The sequence below is a fragment of the Fundulus heteroclitus genome, chromosome 18 (genome assembly GCF_011125445.2).
Source record: "Fundulus heteroclitus isolate FHET01 chromosome 18, MU-UCD_Fhet_4.1, whole genome shotgun sequence".
NCBI classification, from domain to species: Eukaryota; Metazoa; Chordata; class Actinopteri; order Cyprinodontiformes; family Fundulidae; genus Fundulus; species Fundulus heteroclitus.
Genome location: NC_046378.1, coordinates 32,766,825 through 32,781,848, shown reverse-complemented (window position 1 = coordinate 32,781,848; position 15,024 = coordinate 32,766,825). Strand labels below are relative to the sequence as shown.

Genomic DNA, 15,024 nt, shown 5'->3' with positions numbered 1-15,024 from the left:
TGTGTTTCTGTGCCTCAAGCTCTTACCTACTTCTCCTCTGCCCAACAAAAATTTCCACAGAGCCAGGGGCTCTTATCAGCATCCAGCCTTCAAAACATGCACCATTACGTTTAATATCCTTCTGCCCGTAGCAAAATGTCCCAAATAAAATCAATAGGACAGTTTATAGTTGTGTTTCTTGTTATTTTGGTTCCATCTTAACCACTTAGAACGAGTGGTACTGTGGTGGGCTGCTGCGTCGCCTTGCACTTGAATTCAGATGCTCATAATTTGGTCACATGTTGACATTCATGATTTTTTGCAATGCATTAGGGAGATTTACATGCAGAGCAACTATTTTCCTTTTTTTAGTGGCAAAAAAATCTGACAGTCTGCATGAAAATGGAAGGCTAAACCATGTTTTCTTGTAACTGACCCCCCAATGGGACAGGGTAAAGAGAGAAGAGGAAGAGTTTAAGAATGGAGCCTTGAGGCACTCCACTTGAGTGGGACTCTTAATAAGATAGACGAGCAGTTCTCCATTGTTTAAAAAAACAAAAAAAAAACAAAAAAAAAAAAACAATGGCTGGATGCATCTTGGCTGTCTGATAGATGGTGAGTTTGACAGGCTGCCACGGTTTATTGGAATGATCCACATCCAACTTGTGGCTCTATCTGGTATTATAGGAGAAAAGGTTCTGATTAATATTTTGTTCGTCTTTGACTTTAAAGATGTTCACATGAATAGAGAAGGCAATCTATCTTTCCCCTTGGCCTGCATCTTCTTCTTAGTGATTAAACCTGCCATTTGTGGACAGTGCTAATCCAAGTTCCACCTTTGAGACACGCAAAATAATGAGAAAAAATTAGCGCAAATATTTGCAACTTTAGCGAACCACACTGCATGTTAAATAAACAAGCTTCCATCCACTGTTCGCAGAATTTCACAACTCTTTTACTGGATCGTGCCCCACTGGATATTCAGATGCTCAGTATCCAGGTTTAGTCATAGTACTGGCAAGAGTTTAAAACTACACCCGGTCCTCATCCAATAGCACCCTCAAGTGATAAAAATCAATGCCAAGTACAAGCTTGATAATGCAGTAGTTTTCCAGAGCAGTGGATAACATACAAATTTTATCAGTATTATGGTATACATTGATATTGTGATGTTGTCCATTTTAACTCTCATATGACATTCAGTATTTCTCTTGAAAACCAAAACACACTTTGTCTGAACAGAAATTTTTTTTTATGATAGCAGTAATATACTGCTCCCGCAAAGGGTTAATTAGGTAAAAAGAACAAACAAAAAAACTAATTAGGTTATAAAACCTAATTAACTCTAAAACGTCAACTTAGTAACTAACCAAGCCAGAGGTGTATAAACATTTACCACATGGGCCAAAATCACCAATTTGTAAGTACATGCAGGAAACAAGAATCTACTATATAAATACTCCCCCCCCCCCTTTACCTGCGCAACAATAGCTAAACATTCAATATTTTAATAAAAGAACAAAGTAGTCAACATTTGTAGAAAGTTAATCTGTAAATGAGTATAAATTCAAAACACAAGAAAAATGTAACAAGAACTGGACATGGGTTTACTTTTTGAAAACACTTGTTAAGCCTTTAGCCTAATTTAATAAACAGGTGCAATGAAAATCTGCTGTTGAGCAAGTCACTGGATGTCTGTGTTACTACTTACTATCAAATTACAACGGAAGAAAGAAAACTCATGGTTTTTAAAAGGCACTTTGTTATACTTAATGTTTTGTTTGTTAAGAAGATTGTACTTTGTGACAATTTCATCCTAAAAACAGAAAATGTCTTATTTTCCACAGACTAATTGTACTGGTGGGACAAATTTGTACCACTAATTGAATTACAGTTAAAGATCACTCTAATATAAGCCGTTTATGTGCTTCTTGCAGTTTGTATCTCAATAAAACTCTGCTTGTGAATATGTTTGTCATTCCCAAATCTGAGTTCAGATTTTCGGGAAAACTTGAAAACAGTATTAATCGACTCAGCCTTTCTACAACTCACAACACAATAACTACTTCACATTTTACTTTAAAACAAATAGTCTCGCTGAAACAGGGTGTGGAACTTTTTACACTCTCCTTTATATCAAGTGTTCAGGATATACGCTTATACTAGACAAAATTACCTGCCGACATTGATTAGATAACATGGTTTGACAAGGCAAACTTCATTTTGTCAAGTATTTTGGTGTTTTTATATCCTGGTTAATAATACAGTAAAAACAACATCTCCAATAAATGATTACAAACTGTCTCCAGAAGTCTGTAGATTTTTGTTTTTCTAAAAAAGGGAACATTTTAAAAACAAACCTGTTAGACAATAATGCTAATTAGATTTGTGGTAGTTTGAATACGAAAAAAAAAAACTCAGACTACAGGTAGATCTAGCTATAGTTCCACATAGTTATGTGAAACAGCTTTTCAGCTGGCACGTCCCATTACTTGTCTGCACAGCCCTGCATCAGCTAAGCGCCTGACAGTGACACAGTCCCCTCAGTAATTAGCAGCACAAGAAGGAGCCAAGGATCAATGTGTTTTCCATTGGAGGGATTCTGGCAAAGAAAGATCAATAAGCGGATGAGAGGGCAAGAGTCACAACAGGTTTTAGTTGCACTGCAAAAAGCTACACCGGTGGTACCTAGATTATCATTAGTTGTTCTAAATTGATTTCTTGATCTTATGTTAATATCACTCCCACTCTCAATTTAGACATTAAAAAAAAAAAAAAAAAAAACTGTTATTGGTTGAACAGCAGAGGTAGGATAGGCACACACATCCAAATCCCCCAGCAAGAAAGAATAGTCGGCTCGAAGACGGATTATATATTTGAAATTTATGAGAAAGAAGTGCTGGTTTTCAATTCACTCTTCAAGGCTGCAATATAATGGCTGCCTGTTGCGGTGGAGTCCTCTGTGAATGCAAAGAGGTGGGAGAAGTTTCAGCTCTGAGACTTGCACTGTAAATCTGCAAGGTTATCTTAAGTCTCTGTGAGCCCTGAAAGTCAGGAAGTGCGAACACTTCCATTATGTCCCTGTTGATGTAATGATAAACCCACTGAAGCATTTCATTAGCGCCACGCCACTTGGTGCTTTAATGGCGTTGCAGCTCAAACATCCTTTACAGTATCCATCCAGCAGCACCCAGAATGCGAATGCTCCCTTTGTCCTCTTGGTCTGTGGTGTTTGCTAGTGGTCACGAGTAAATAAATGGTTTTTCTAGGCAATGCACTTGAAATTGATTTGCTTGCTCAAACAATTTGCTCTTGCTCAGCACAGGCTAAATGACTCTGCCATTATTGATCCACTGACATGGCAAGTCATCTCAGATTTTCTTATATTTTTTTCCCCCTTTAAAGTATTTCCCCCAAATGCTCTTGTAATGGCCTAAACTTGGAAACATTTTGAGAGAGTCTTTAAACATTCACTAACGTTTCTTGTGTTTAGATTTAATATCTTTCACAAAGAGATACCTATAATGTCATCAAAGCAATGTACTTGCATCATTTTTGCAAACCAGAATGCATTTATAAGGAAATAAATTGCCCCTTATATGCCCCCATTGTACATCTCTACACTTTAGAACAGACTCTTATTCTGCCAGAGATTTTCTAAAAAACATCAATATTAGGAAATAGAAAAGACTAAAATAGACTATTTTGAAAAGGTTTATATTAATTTACTTCAGTTACTTATATGATGCTGTATCAAGAGAGGAGGAGGGACTCAGAAGAAAGCAAAAACTTTTTGCTCTTTCTGAGAGCAAAAACCTGGAGACCTAAAGCACTGGCACCTTATTAATGATTTTAAAAGCTTTGTGGCCACAAAGATGAACCTAACATCCTGATTCAAGACAAAAAAAGTAATGGTAAGGTCAGTTTTGATCAATGTTTTTAAGGTTTCTGGCTAACAAATATTTAGCATTTATGCCTATGCATCAAAATTAAAATGAATTGACATAACTGTAGCAATCAATGTGTGTGATTACTTTAGCAATGGTAGGACTTTTGTTGCTTTTCTGTTTGGAATTCAAGCTATTAGATTTTTGTTTAAAGTTAATGACGCCATAGGATTTTTCCCCCAATATTATCATACCTTAAGAATCCCGTACCAGCCAATGACTAATGTATACTGATTATTTACAGCATATTTAATTAAATTTCGGATCTGCAATACTGGATATTATAGTTGAATAAGAGGATTGAAACAGGAGTCAAGATGTTCGTGTTATGAAACAACCGACACAGAAATATTTAGTTTTCCATGCACGTTATAACGTGCTAGATTTATGAAGGCAGCATGCTTTGATTCAAAGTGCTTCTCCCTTTGATTACTCGTTACCAGCATGTAAGTGGAAATCGTTCAATTGTCTCGACAGGGTTGGAATGACATTTACTTCAAGAGTATTTCAAACCTTTAAAAGTTCTTTTGAACCTCTTAAACAATAATTGTGATTTTGAAATCCTCTATGAAATGCGCCTTTGTATATTGAGAGAAATATCATTGCGACTTTCTGAAGCTGAGGTGTAATTTTAAGGGACACCATATCTGTCACCTGATAAAACTAGACTCAATGATTTTTTTTCACTTTTTTAGAAAATTCATGAATGGTATTAAATGCATCTTTAAATGTAATTAAATGAAGCACAAGTGTGAGGTTAGACCAAAAAAGGGGCCACTTCAGAGTTTGTTTTGTTTTATAAAAATTCTGTGGACGTAATATCGTTGTCAAATTAACTTTGAAGGTATTCGTCACTCATCCTCTCTTCATCATTCTGAATCGGTAATGATTAGCTGAAAATGAATCTGGCACAGAAATCCGTGGAGGAGTCAAAGCGCCAAGAGTGCAGCAGAGAGTGCCTTTCAGCAACGCTTTAGCCAAAGAATCAGATATAATTACTTTCAACTGTCCTTCAGCAGCCCACATGGGGTCAATCCTCTGACATTCTAATCATTAAAAGGCTGTCCGGTTAGAGCTGTCCAAAGAGAAAAGCTGTTTTGATTGTGCTCCCTCCCCACCCAAACGCGTCTATCCATGTAGCAGAAAAAATGTTACAGTTACATTCACCATCATTGACACAGAGTGGAAAGTAAAAATGCTTTCATTTGCTGAACTAAAGAGTTTGACCAGGGAACTAAGTCCCCAGGTGGATGGAAACAAATCTGAAATCTAACAAATGTAGGGTATATTTGTATTCAACCCCCTATACACTGATGCCACTCAATAAAATCCAGTGCAACCAATTGCCTCCAAAAGTCAGACATAGCCAAGAGGCCAAAGGCAACTCTGGAGCAGTTGTAGAGATCCCAAGCTCAAGTGGGAAAATATGACAACGGCACAACCAAGTTCACAAATGTGGCCTTTATACAATAGCATCAAGAAAAGCCAATGTTGAAAGAAAACCATGAGAAGCCCTGTTTGCTTTGTGTCCGTCATGGCTTATTGCATACTGCAAACATGTTGAACAGAGCGGTCTCTTCAAACTGAACATTTTTGTCTATATGCAAAACTCTATGTGTGGATGAAAATAAGCACTGAACATCTCCCTGATCACACAGTCCCCACTTTGCCACAAGGAGGTGGCAATATGATGCTTTTTCGTCAGACAGGTCAGGGTAATCAATTCAATTCAGTTCAATTTTGTTTATATAGCGGCAATTCAAAACACACGTCATCTCAAGGCACTTTACAAAGTCAAACTCATTCAAATCATATAGATTGGTCAAAAAGTTTCCTATCTAAAAAACCCAGCAGGTTGCATCAAGTCTCTCCAAGCAGCATTCACTTCTCCTGAAAGAGTGTAGAGAAACAGTGGACAGCCGTCTGCATTGTTGATGGCTTTGCAGCAATCCCTCATACTGCATGTATGAAGTGACAGTGGAGAGGAAAACTCCCCTTTAACAGGGAGGAAAACCTCTAGCAGAACCAGAACCTGGCTCAGTGGGAATGGTCATCTGCCTTCGACCGACTGGGGGTTAGCGAAGACAGAGCAGAGGCACAAAAGGACGGAAGCACACATTGATCCAGGAATCCTTTCTATGTTATATAGTAATGGAGGATGATCTGCCCTCCTGAATGTTGTCACAGCTAACAGAACGCCGGTCCAGGTGTAACTACTATAAAGAGAAAAAAGACAGAGAGAACAAAAAGTTGAAATAACAGACAATGCAAATTGGAGAACAGTAGGAGAACTCAGCAGAGTGAGAGAAATAGATCCATGATGTCCTCCAGCAGCCTAAGCATATAGCAGCATAACTACAGAGATAGCTCAGGGTAATATAAGCCACTCTAACTATAAGCTTTATCAAAAATGAACGTTTTAAGCCTACTCTTAAAAGTAGACAGGGAGTCTGCCTCACGGACCAAAACTGGGAGTTGGTTCCACAGGAGAGGAGCCTGATAGCTAAATGATCTGCCTCCCATTCTACTTTTAGGGGGAAGCAGGTCAGAGATAATGGGAAGATGGAAAGAGCTAAAACCTGCTGGAAAACGCAAAAGACTTGAGTGGAGTTACCATTCCAGGAAGACAAGACCAATAAACAAAAGACATGAGTTACAGTGGAATGAATGGCAGGACGGTTTATATTCATATTTTCTATATATCTATGTTCATATTCATGTAATAGAAAAGCCAAGTCAAAGTCCAATTCTAAATCCAATACAGAATTTGTTAGGGAATTTTAAAATTCATTTTCACAAAGGCTCCTCATTAAATCTGAATGAACTTGAGCTGTTTTGCAAAGAAAAGGCAAAAAATACATATTTGTCACATAACCCTAAAATACTTGCAGTACTTGCAATAATTGTAGCAAAAGGTGATTGTACTAATTATTGATTCAGGGGGCCTAAACACAAATGTATGCCACACTTTTCACATCTGTATCTGTTGAAAACCACGTACCCTTTTCTTTACACAAAACAATTACGTTTTAATTGGTTGCGGTTTATCACCTAACATCACCTGGAAACATGATAAGCTTTTGTTTGTAATGTGACAAAATGTCAGAAAGTTCAAGGTGCATGAATATTTTTTCAATCCATTCGAAGCTGTATTTACATTAAGTCTGAGTGTGGCACAATCAAGGAAATACGTTTCTTGCAGCCAAGGTCAACTTCCCACTGTATGTAATTAATTATGACTTTATTATCTTTAGCAGCAGGAGCTGATAAAGTCATGCTCTGGTTCAGATGATGAGTTACAAATGAGTTGCATCTCCACAGTGATTGTGAATTATGTGACAAAAATCAGATAGATTGCTTTTATTCCCCAAATGGATCCACTCTCCAATCAGTCCTGGAAAGTGGGGTCAACCCAACTTCAAAAGGTTCTTGTGATTGCTATCAGCCCTACTTATTGTTAGCAGGCTCCTCCACAGGCAGATTTTATGAAAAGGAAACAACAAATTGGACAAGTGAGCCGTTTGTTCAAATAAAAAAAAAATAAAAAAAAACTATTGCAATTTATTTTAAATCATTACTGGACTGGAAAAAAAAATCATATTTATATAAGTATCAGAGTTAATCTTGAATTACAAACAACTAATGACAAATACTAAAATAATAACTAAAATACATTGCCCGCAAAAAGAAACAATTCTATGTAAAGTGGCCATATAAAACCATTAAAATATTGCTTCTAAAAAGGTAAATTTGTCTGCCTTTGAATGTGCAGAAGCTTGTCTTAAACCAGCTGTTTGCCGGTGAAAGACAGTTGAGTAAATGTGTTTTTCTATCTGTTCATTGAACACTTAGGGGAGCATTTTGTCTGCCCGAGGGCAAACGTTCAAATGCAGCTGGGTTACAGTGCATGACAGGGATCTAAAACCATTCTCCTCACCTGTTCTAATACAAGGAAAAGGGGAACCTGCCATTTAATAACCCTGATCACCTTTTCAGAATCTCAATGCCATCTGCACCACAAAAATATGTGCCCGACTGTAAAACATTAACCTAATTAGGTGGGACGACAATCAGTAGAGTGATTAGTTTTGTCATCCCACACAACAAATAAAAAGATAAAAAACAAAATACAGGGCAAGCATAACACACTTGCACCCATTCACTTTCTCCACACTTTATATTATATATGTATTATGTATATTATGATTTTGTATTATTCTTTTATCTTTAGATCACAAAATTTAAAAGAAATCTAAACATCTAAATAGAGTGATAGGTCTATAAACCTTTAAAGAAGACATAAGCCCCCCACCCACCCAAAAAAAAAAATCCACTTTTTTATTCGCTTATAAACTGCAGACATGGATGTCTTATAATGGTGTATACATGTTCTGGTTATTATTTTGCGCAATTTACTGCATATTTGTTGAAATCAGGCTCTTGTTATCAGCATTTGTGGGTGCTTTTAATCCCAGCATGAAATCTAATAAAGCTTCTTGCATGAATAAATCAAGTGAAGTACTATGGTGAAAGCAGTAAGGTTCCACTTGTGAAAGTAAAATCTGTTGGGCTCTTTTTGGCATTAAGACAACAGTTCTTAATACAACAATTATCAAACCACTGCTGAAAAAGAACAATTTAGACAAACTTCTACTCCAGAACTACAGGCCCATCTCGAACCTCCCCTTTATCAGTAAGATTATTGAAAAAGCTGTGTGCCAAAACTTTCTTCAATTGAATAAAAACAAAACACAAGTAATAATATTTGGCCCAATAGAGGAAAGATCAAAAGTTAGCACACAGCTTCAGTCACTTCAGCTTGAAAACCACTGATCAGGCCCGAAACCTGGGTGCAGTGATGGACTCAGACCTGAACCTCCAAAAGCATCTAAAGACAATTACAAGGTCAGCTTTCTATCACCTGCAGAACATTTCCAGGATTAAAGGTAATGTCTATGGTAAACACTTCTCTAGGGGCGTCGAGAGGTGCTGTGACGCGTTTTGACCGTTGGGAGCGATGACTTTAGAGATTTCAGGAGTTTGAGCGACCGAACCGGCAGACACCAGAGTTGGAAAATCTGAACTTTTGCAGCTGGACGCGGTGCGTCAACCTATCAGAAAGACCCCGTTATGTGATGTAGAGGCGGATTTTCCGACGTGACGGAAGGATAAAGGAAAGCCGGGAAGTCGACAGTGGAGGACATCTATGATAGTTGAGCTCTCACTACAGAGACCAGATATAAATTAAGTGGACTGAACATGATTTGGAATGGAACGCACAGTTGGTATAGTCCGTATAACCTCCATAACTAGATATTATAAAAAGGTACAGATCAGAAGAGAGGTTCACAGTAAATTTGGCAGCAAACATCTCAAATAGCCCTTTCATCTTCATGGTTCAAGAATGAAAGAAGGGACCCTCCTTAGATCTGGCTGCCTGACCAGAGTTATCAGAGAAGATAACTGATGTCTGAAGAAAAAAAAAAAGGTAACAACCTTATGTTGAAGCATGGCGGCAGCAGTTTCTTCCAATTATAATGTTTTTCTTTGTCAAGAACAACATTGTGAATCAGCAATTTTAGTCAGCGGGGCCACAGATCCTCAGTTTGAGATGACCGTGGGCCACAATACTGCCTTTATTCTTTTTTTTAGTTTTAGCCATTCTGTTGTAGATGTAATTTGCTGTGTTTGAGATCATTGTCCTGTCAGTGACCAATATTCAGCAAAAACGTATCAATAGCTCAATACCTGCAAAGTGCCCAGGCAATGTGGCTCAACCACCAGGCCTGACGGTTGGTAGGAAGTGTTTGTGCTGATATGCTGTTTCTGGTTTTCTCCAAATATGTCGTACTGCACGATAGCCAAATATTTCCAATTTGGTCTCATGTGTCCAAATTCCATTGCTCGAGATGTCTCACTATTTATTGAGACTAATAGTCTGATGTTTGGTGTAAATTTAATACAAATTCACATTCTGAGAAGATTGGCAGCTGTCTTAAAAAGGCTTCTTTATGTAGCCTTTTAACATGAGTGACCTTAGTTTTACCATGACTGTATGTGTGATCAGTGTTTACTATCTAACTAACATTGGAAATACATTTTTTCATTAATTTCACATTTATTTCAGCGTTAAGCTATACAAACAAGGGTTGCAATAATCAGCCCATCAATTCCAAGCAATTACATACAAAACTATTTGTTTTTAAATAAACATTTAACATACTTTTACATAATTCATTAATATTTCACTGAAACCAAGGTTGGGTTGCTGCGGCTAGTCGAAATGATTACTTGACAACAATAATATCCTATTATCATATATATTATTTGTTGAAACGTATCATTCATGAATTAATCTTCTGTGTTTTGTTACATGCTGAACAGCAGCTACAGACATATTCCAAATTACTATGGGTGAGGAGAATGCCCCTGGCCGCAGTCTGTTTAAAGTTTGGAATTTGGATGCTCTGTAAGGTCAAAGCCCAGATAAACACACTAAAATGCAGGATGAGCAACCGAGGAGACAACACCAAGGGGTCCTGATCATCCGACAGTAAAGAAAAGGTCACTGCTGAATGGTCTTCATGATGTCAGATGTGTCTGTCTACTACACTCCCCCACCCGCATTTTTTTAATGGAAACATTTAAACAAAAACTAAGTTAATTCACTTTTGGTCCACATATGTTAAAGTGTAAACTTTGGTTACACATCTATTTGTAACAGATAATGTGAATCAAAACATTATGTCTTGTTGTGTCTGCATGTTATGTGTGATCCATGTGCATTCTGAGCCAGTGTCTAACCCAAAATCCATTATGGTAACACATAATGACAATAAATATTACATATTTTTAAAATGAAACCAGACAAACTTATAAACACATTAAATATAGTCATTGTGAGCTATGTCGAGTAAGATGAGTTATAACCTCCATTATTCAATTTAGAATAAAGGGGACATAGAAATACATAATTTTTTATTTTGTAGTGAGATGCATATATCATATTCTGAATACCCAGGCTTTTTGTTGTAAATAGAGAAATTACCGCTTCATTTTTTTGTTTTAGTCACACTGGTGGTGGCACCTCATGTATTTTTTACACTTTAAAGTCCCAGTCTACAATTTCTGTGTGCAATAAATGTAAAAGCTTAATTTATAATTTTAAATAATATAATTCATTTAGCGTTAGTTTATTAATTGAACAAAATTGTTTGACTGAAAAAATGGCAAAGCTGCAGCCTTTTTTAAAGTTGAGGAAATGGGCAAAAAAAACTTACAACTTGGGTTAAATCTTTCAATCCAAAGCAGTTTCATTGCTGGTAATGAGTATTTGAAGTTCAGATTATTTTAACTTCTGTAAAATGGTCTATTGATTACGGTATTTCTTAAAACAGGAGAACATCAGCAGATGGCAGTGACCAATACTAATGTGGATACAAAAGTGTGTAATAGTTACATTTTCGTTCTAAAACCCTAATAGGTTGGGTTGACCTGTTCTTTTTATTTTAACTAAGTAATTTTGAGTTGAAGTTTGTACCATGCATATTACCAAGACGAAAGATGAATAAAAATCGAGAATTTTTTAATTTAAAATTGAGTTTCACGCAAAAAACAAACAAAAAAAAACGAATCGAAAGAATTTGATTAAAACTATAAAGACATTTCATTTAGCAAGTATTTAGTTATTTTGTTCTTTATAAACAAGCAAAATAATGTTTTTTCTAAACTCGATGACAAATCATGTTAAATAATTGGTATTAAAATATTGATTAAAAAAGTATTGCGGTGGGGATTTTTTCCCCCCCTCAAATCAAGCGTCACTAACCAGATCATAACACCAATGCATGCAGGGAGTTGAAGCAGCTGTGTTACTGACGCTTCACACAGAGTGGGAGTATCCAGAGACGAGCAGGTTGAGAAACTACTGTCTGTGATGGAAAACCATGCGGGGAAGAGCCATGCAGGGTTGAGCTGTACTGTAGCTTGTCATGGGAAGCCACTAGGAAATGTGTATGTCAGACAAGCTATTATCATGCTGTTTACTGGGAGCGCCTTTTGAAATAAAAGTAATCAGGCCTCATTCTTCATAACATGGTGCCGCAATAAAATCACTTTATCAGCAGTTATTATTCAAGCATTTTAATTGGACGTTGCCTCCGTTCGCAGCGGTAACGGAAAGACATCTAAATGCAAGGCGGAATAAAAGAGTGACACAAAATGACCTTTTTTTTTATCTTGGCAAAAAGAGCAACGCATCAGCACCTGTAGCTACAGATTCTCTATGTTACAGTGATGACTCACCCATAAAGTTCAGGTATCCTTCTCCACCTAAACCGTGAGTGAGGAGGCGGATCATCTTATGCAGCTGGATTCCACGGTCGATGATGGGCGACATGGGAATCAGGGTGCTCATGTTGGTGTACATCTCCTTATCCATTAGCCAGAAGGCCAGGGTCTTATCGCCAACCAGAGCCTGAAAATGTGTGTGATTTCATTATTCACGGCGGTAAAAAGATGCTGACAGCATGCACAGAGCCAGGAATAAAAGCGTACCTGATCGTGGCTTTCTGCATAGGCTATGCACTTCTCTCCGTATCGCCTGTTGGTCAGCGTGAAGACAATATTGCCCATGTCCCACTCTTCATCCTTTAACTCCTTCAGGATCTGCAGAGTGACAGAGAGGGCTTATTGAAAAAGGGTATGATAGATGTATAGCTGAAAGATCTTTTCAGGCTGACTGATGCCTTCAGCTCAGTATTTCAGTTCTGGCAGTCTTTCTACCATCCCTAAGTTTTCTCGGCGTTACACTCCTTACCAAGATCAATCTCTGTTTTGACATCTCTATATCCGCACTGTGAGTTATGTCTACCTATAAATGGCGGTAATGGAGTTTTTAATAACTGCACTACAGCCCATGGGTAGTAAGGCATCGGCTCTCCAAACCCAAGATGGGCAAGGTCAGAACCTCTCATCCAGTGGAAGGATTCAACAATAAATCCAACCGGTTGCACCGCGCTGGCAAGTCAACATGCTCTCTTACTACCAATGAAGTCATTTTAAAAAGGTCAGGAGAAGACAAGAGGTCACAAAAGCATGTATCCCTGGCACGTCTTTCAAGACGGTGCTGCAGTAAATTTGTGCGAACCCCGTCTAATCATCAGACGCATACCCAAACAACAGCAACGTGAAGGGGAGGGGTAAAAGAAGCGAGAACAAGGATAATTCTATGAAGTTGAGAAAAAACGCATGAATCACTATGAATATGGAAAAAGGAATTGTCCTCCAAGAATCCTTGCCAATTGACATGCCGCTGTCTGAGAGGTGGGTGACTCTGCAAACCCATTTCAGAGACAGGCTGAAGTCTGCTCAGTGGAATTGGCAGTGACAGCTGATTGACACGTCAGGAAACCTTTATATTACTCTACAGAGCCATAATCCTCCGAGTAAAGAGAGTAAATTGTGCCGATCAATATGTCTGAGATGAACTGACTGGTCCTCCTAAATAAAGGCAATACGCCTCTCTATATCACCATCTGTTCACATTCAATTTTCTTCACCTTTGCCTTGTGTGGCTATAATCATTGCCAATGCCACCAAAGACACTTTAGCGGAGCATTTCTCCTTTACATTTGCAATGGAATCTCAGAGCGTTTGACTCCTTGTCACACAAATGCTGTCACATTTTTTGATCCTCAAGCTAAGCCTTTAGGAAAGCTTTATGTTAAAATAGACAGCAAAAAAAACACCCAAAAAAACCCCACTTAGGAGCAGCAATTGGATGCATATTTTCTGCTGCTTCTTCAATAGCCTATAAAACACGCTGATTCTCATTTTAAAACCAATTCTATACCAAATACTGGAATTCCTGTATTACAATGAACTAGCGATACACTGAGAAATTGGAGATAGTCATGAGTGAGGAAGGTGTTACCGACAGATGACCCAAATTTTAGCCGCTTTCTGTTTCAGGAACAGCTTTAAAAATTAAGTCAGAGGACGCACAAGAAGTGTAAGCATCTATTTAAACAGGAACTGTGTTTTCTGTGACAGTTTAAATATATGTCTACAATTCACTTAGTGTGGGATACAGACTTTTAGCAGATAATTGGAGGGGTGGATGTAGTGTTGGCCGAACTTTGCTTAACTAGCTGCCTGGAAGCTAAAAAACAAATAAATTAATTAATGACTGCAGCGTAAACTCCATCAAAGCACCACAATCAATTAATTAATTAATTATTTTTTTATAGGGCATGCTATATCCCCAAAATGTGTTCATTTTTTTCTTTTTAAACAGATTGGTCAAAGCCATTTGTTTGTCATTTAAAGAACGCCAAAAGGATTGTACCTGGCATGGACCGGTTGCATCAAGATTTTAAAAGAAACATTGTGAAACAAAAAAAAACTTGTTTCACAATTGCTAAAAAAAAATACAAAATTAGACCATTCTTATGGTTTAAAGTCCCTTTAATTTTTATGTTGGCGAGGCGGTAGCTTGAGTTTGGCGAGGCGGCCGCCTCGCCAAGATAGCGCTGCGGGAAACCCTGATGTTCATACCTTCACTGTGTTAGTCATTGTTTGTACTGCCGTTTTTTCCACTTTTCGTTGCGTTCGCCTTTCTGCTAAGCTCAAAACAACCGCGCCTGGGTTGACGGAGAAACCAGAACAGCTGAGCATCTTTATGATAGTGCACTTTTACTTTCGCCCTCTGGGGGGAGCCTCGCTGGAAAATCAACCCCGGTTGCATAGTATACCTTTAATAGGTTTCCAGATAAAGTGCCTGGGTGACTGAAGTCTTCTGTATGGAGCAAAACGCAACATAGCCATGCCCCTCCGCCCATTGTTGCTGCGCACTGCCATTGTTACTTTCAGAAATGACCATTTTGGTAGTCTAGAAATGTTTCTATGTCACAGAAAAAACTTGGATAGGCTATGTTTTGAAATCAGAGAAGCGCCATATGTCCCTCTTAATAAATTAACAAGGTTTCCAAAGTACAACAAGCTGATTTAATTAAAAGCAATTAGCTTATAGTACGCATATTTCTTTTATGTTTCTGTGTTAATATTGTGATAACACATTATATTACGCTCCCTAATC

The 15,024-nt window shown here is 37.8% G+C and overlaps 1 protein-coding gene across 1 annotated transcript in view; it reads right to left on the bottom strand.

The window, feature by feature from the left end:
- The window catches only part of gbe1b (glucan (1,4-alpha-), branching enzyme 1b), a 180,101-nt gene that overhangs the window by 61,413 nt on the left and 103,664 nt on the right, over window positions 1-15,024 (bottom strand). The window contains exons 11-12 of the mRNA XM_036149447.1: window positions 12,483-12,593; window positions 12,231-12,402 (exon numbers count right to left, since the gene is read on the bottom strand). Coding sequence (XP_036005340.1) covers window positions 12,231-12,402; window positions 12,483-12,593 — 283 coding nt within the window. The remainder of the gene's footprint in view (window positions 1-12,230; window positions 12,403-12,482; window positions 12,594-15,024) is intronic.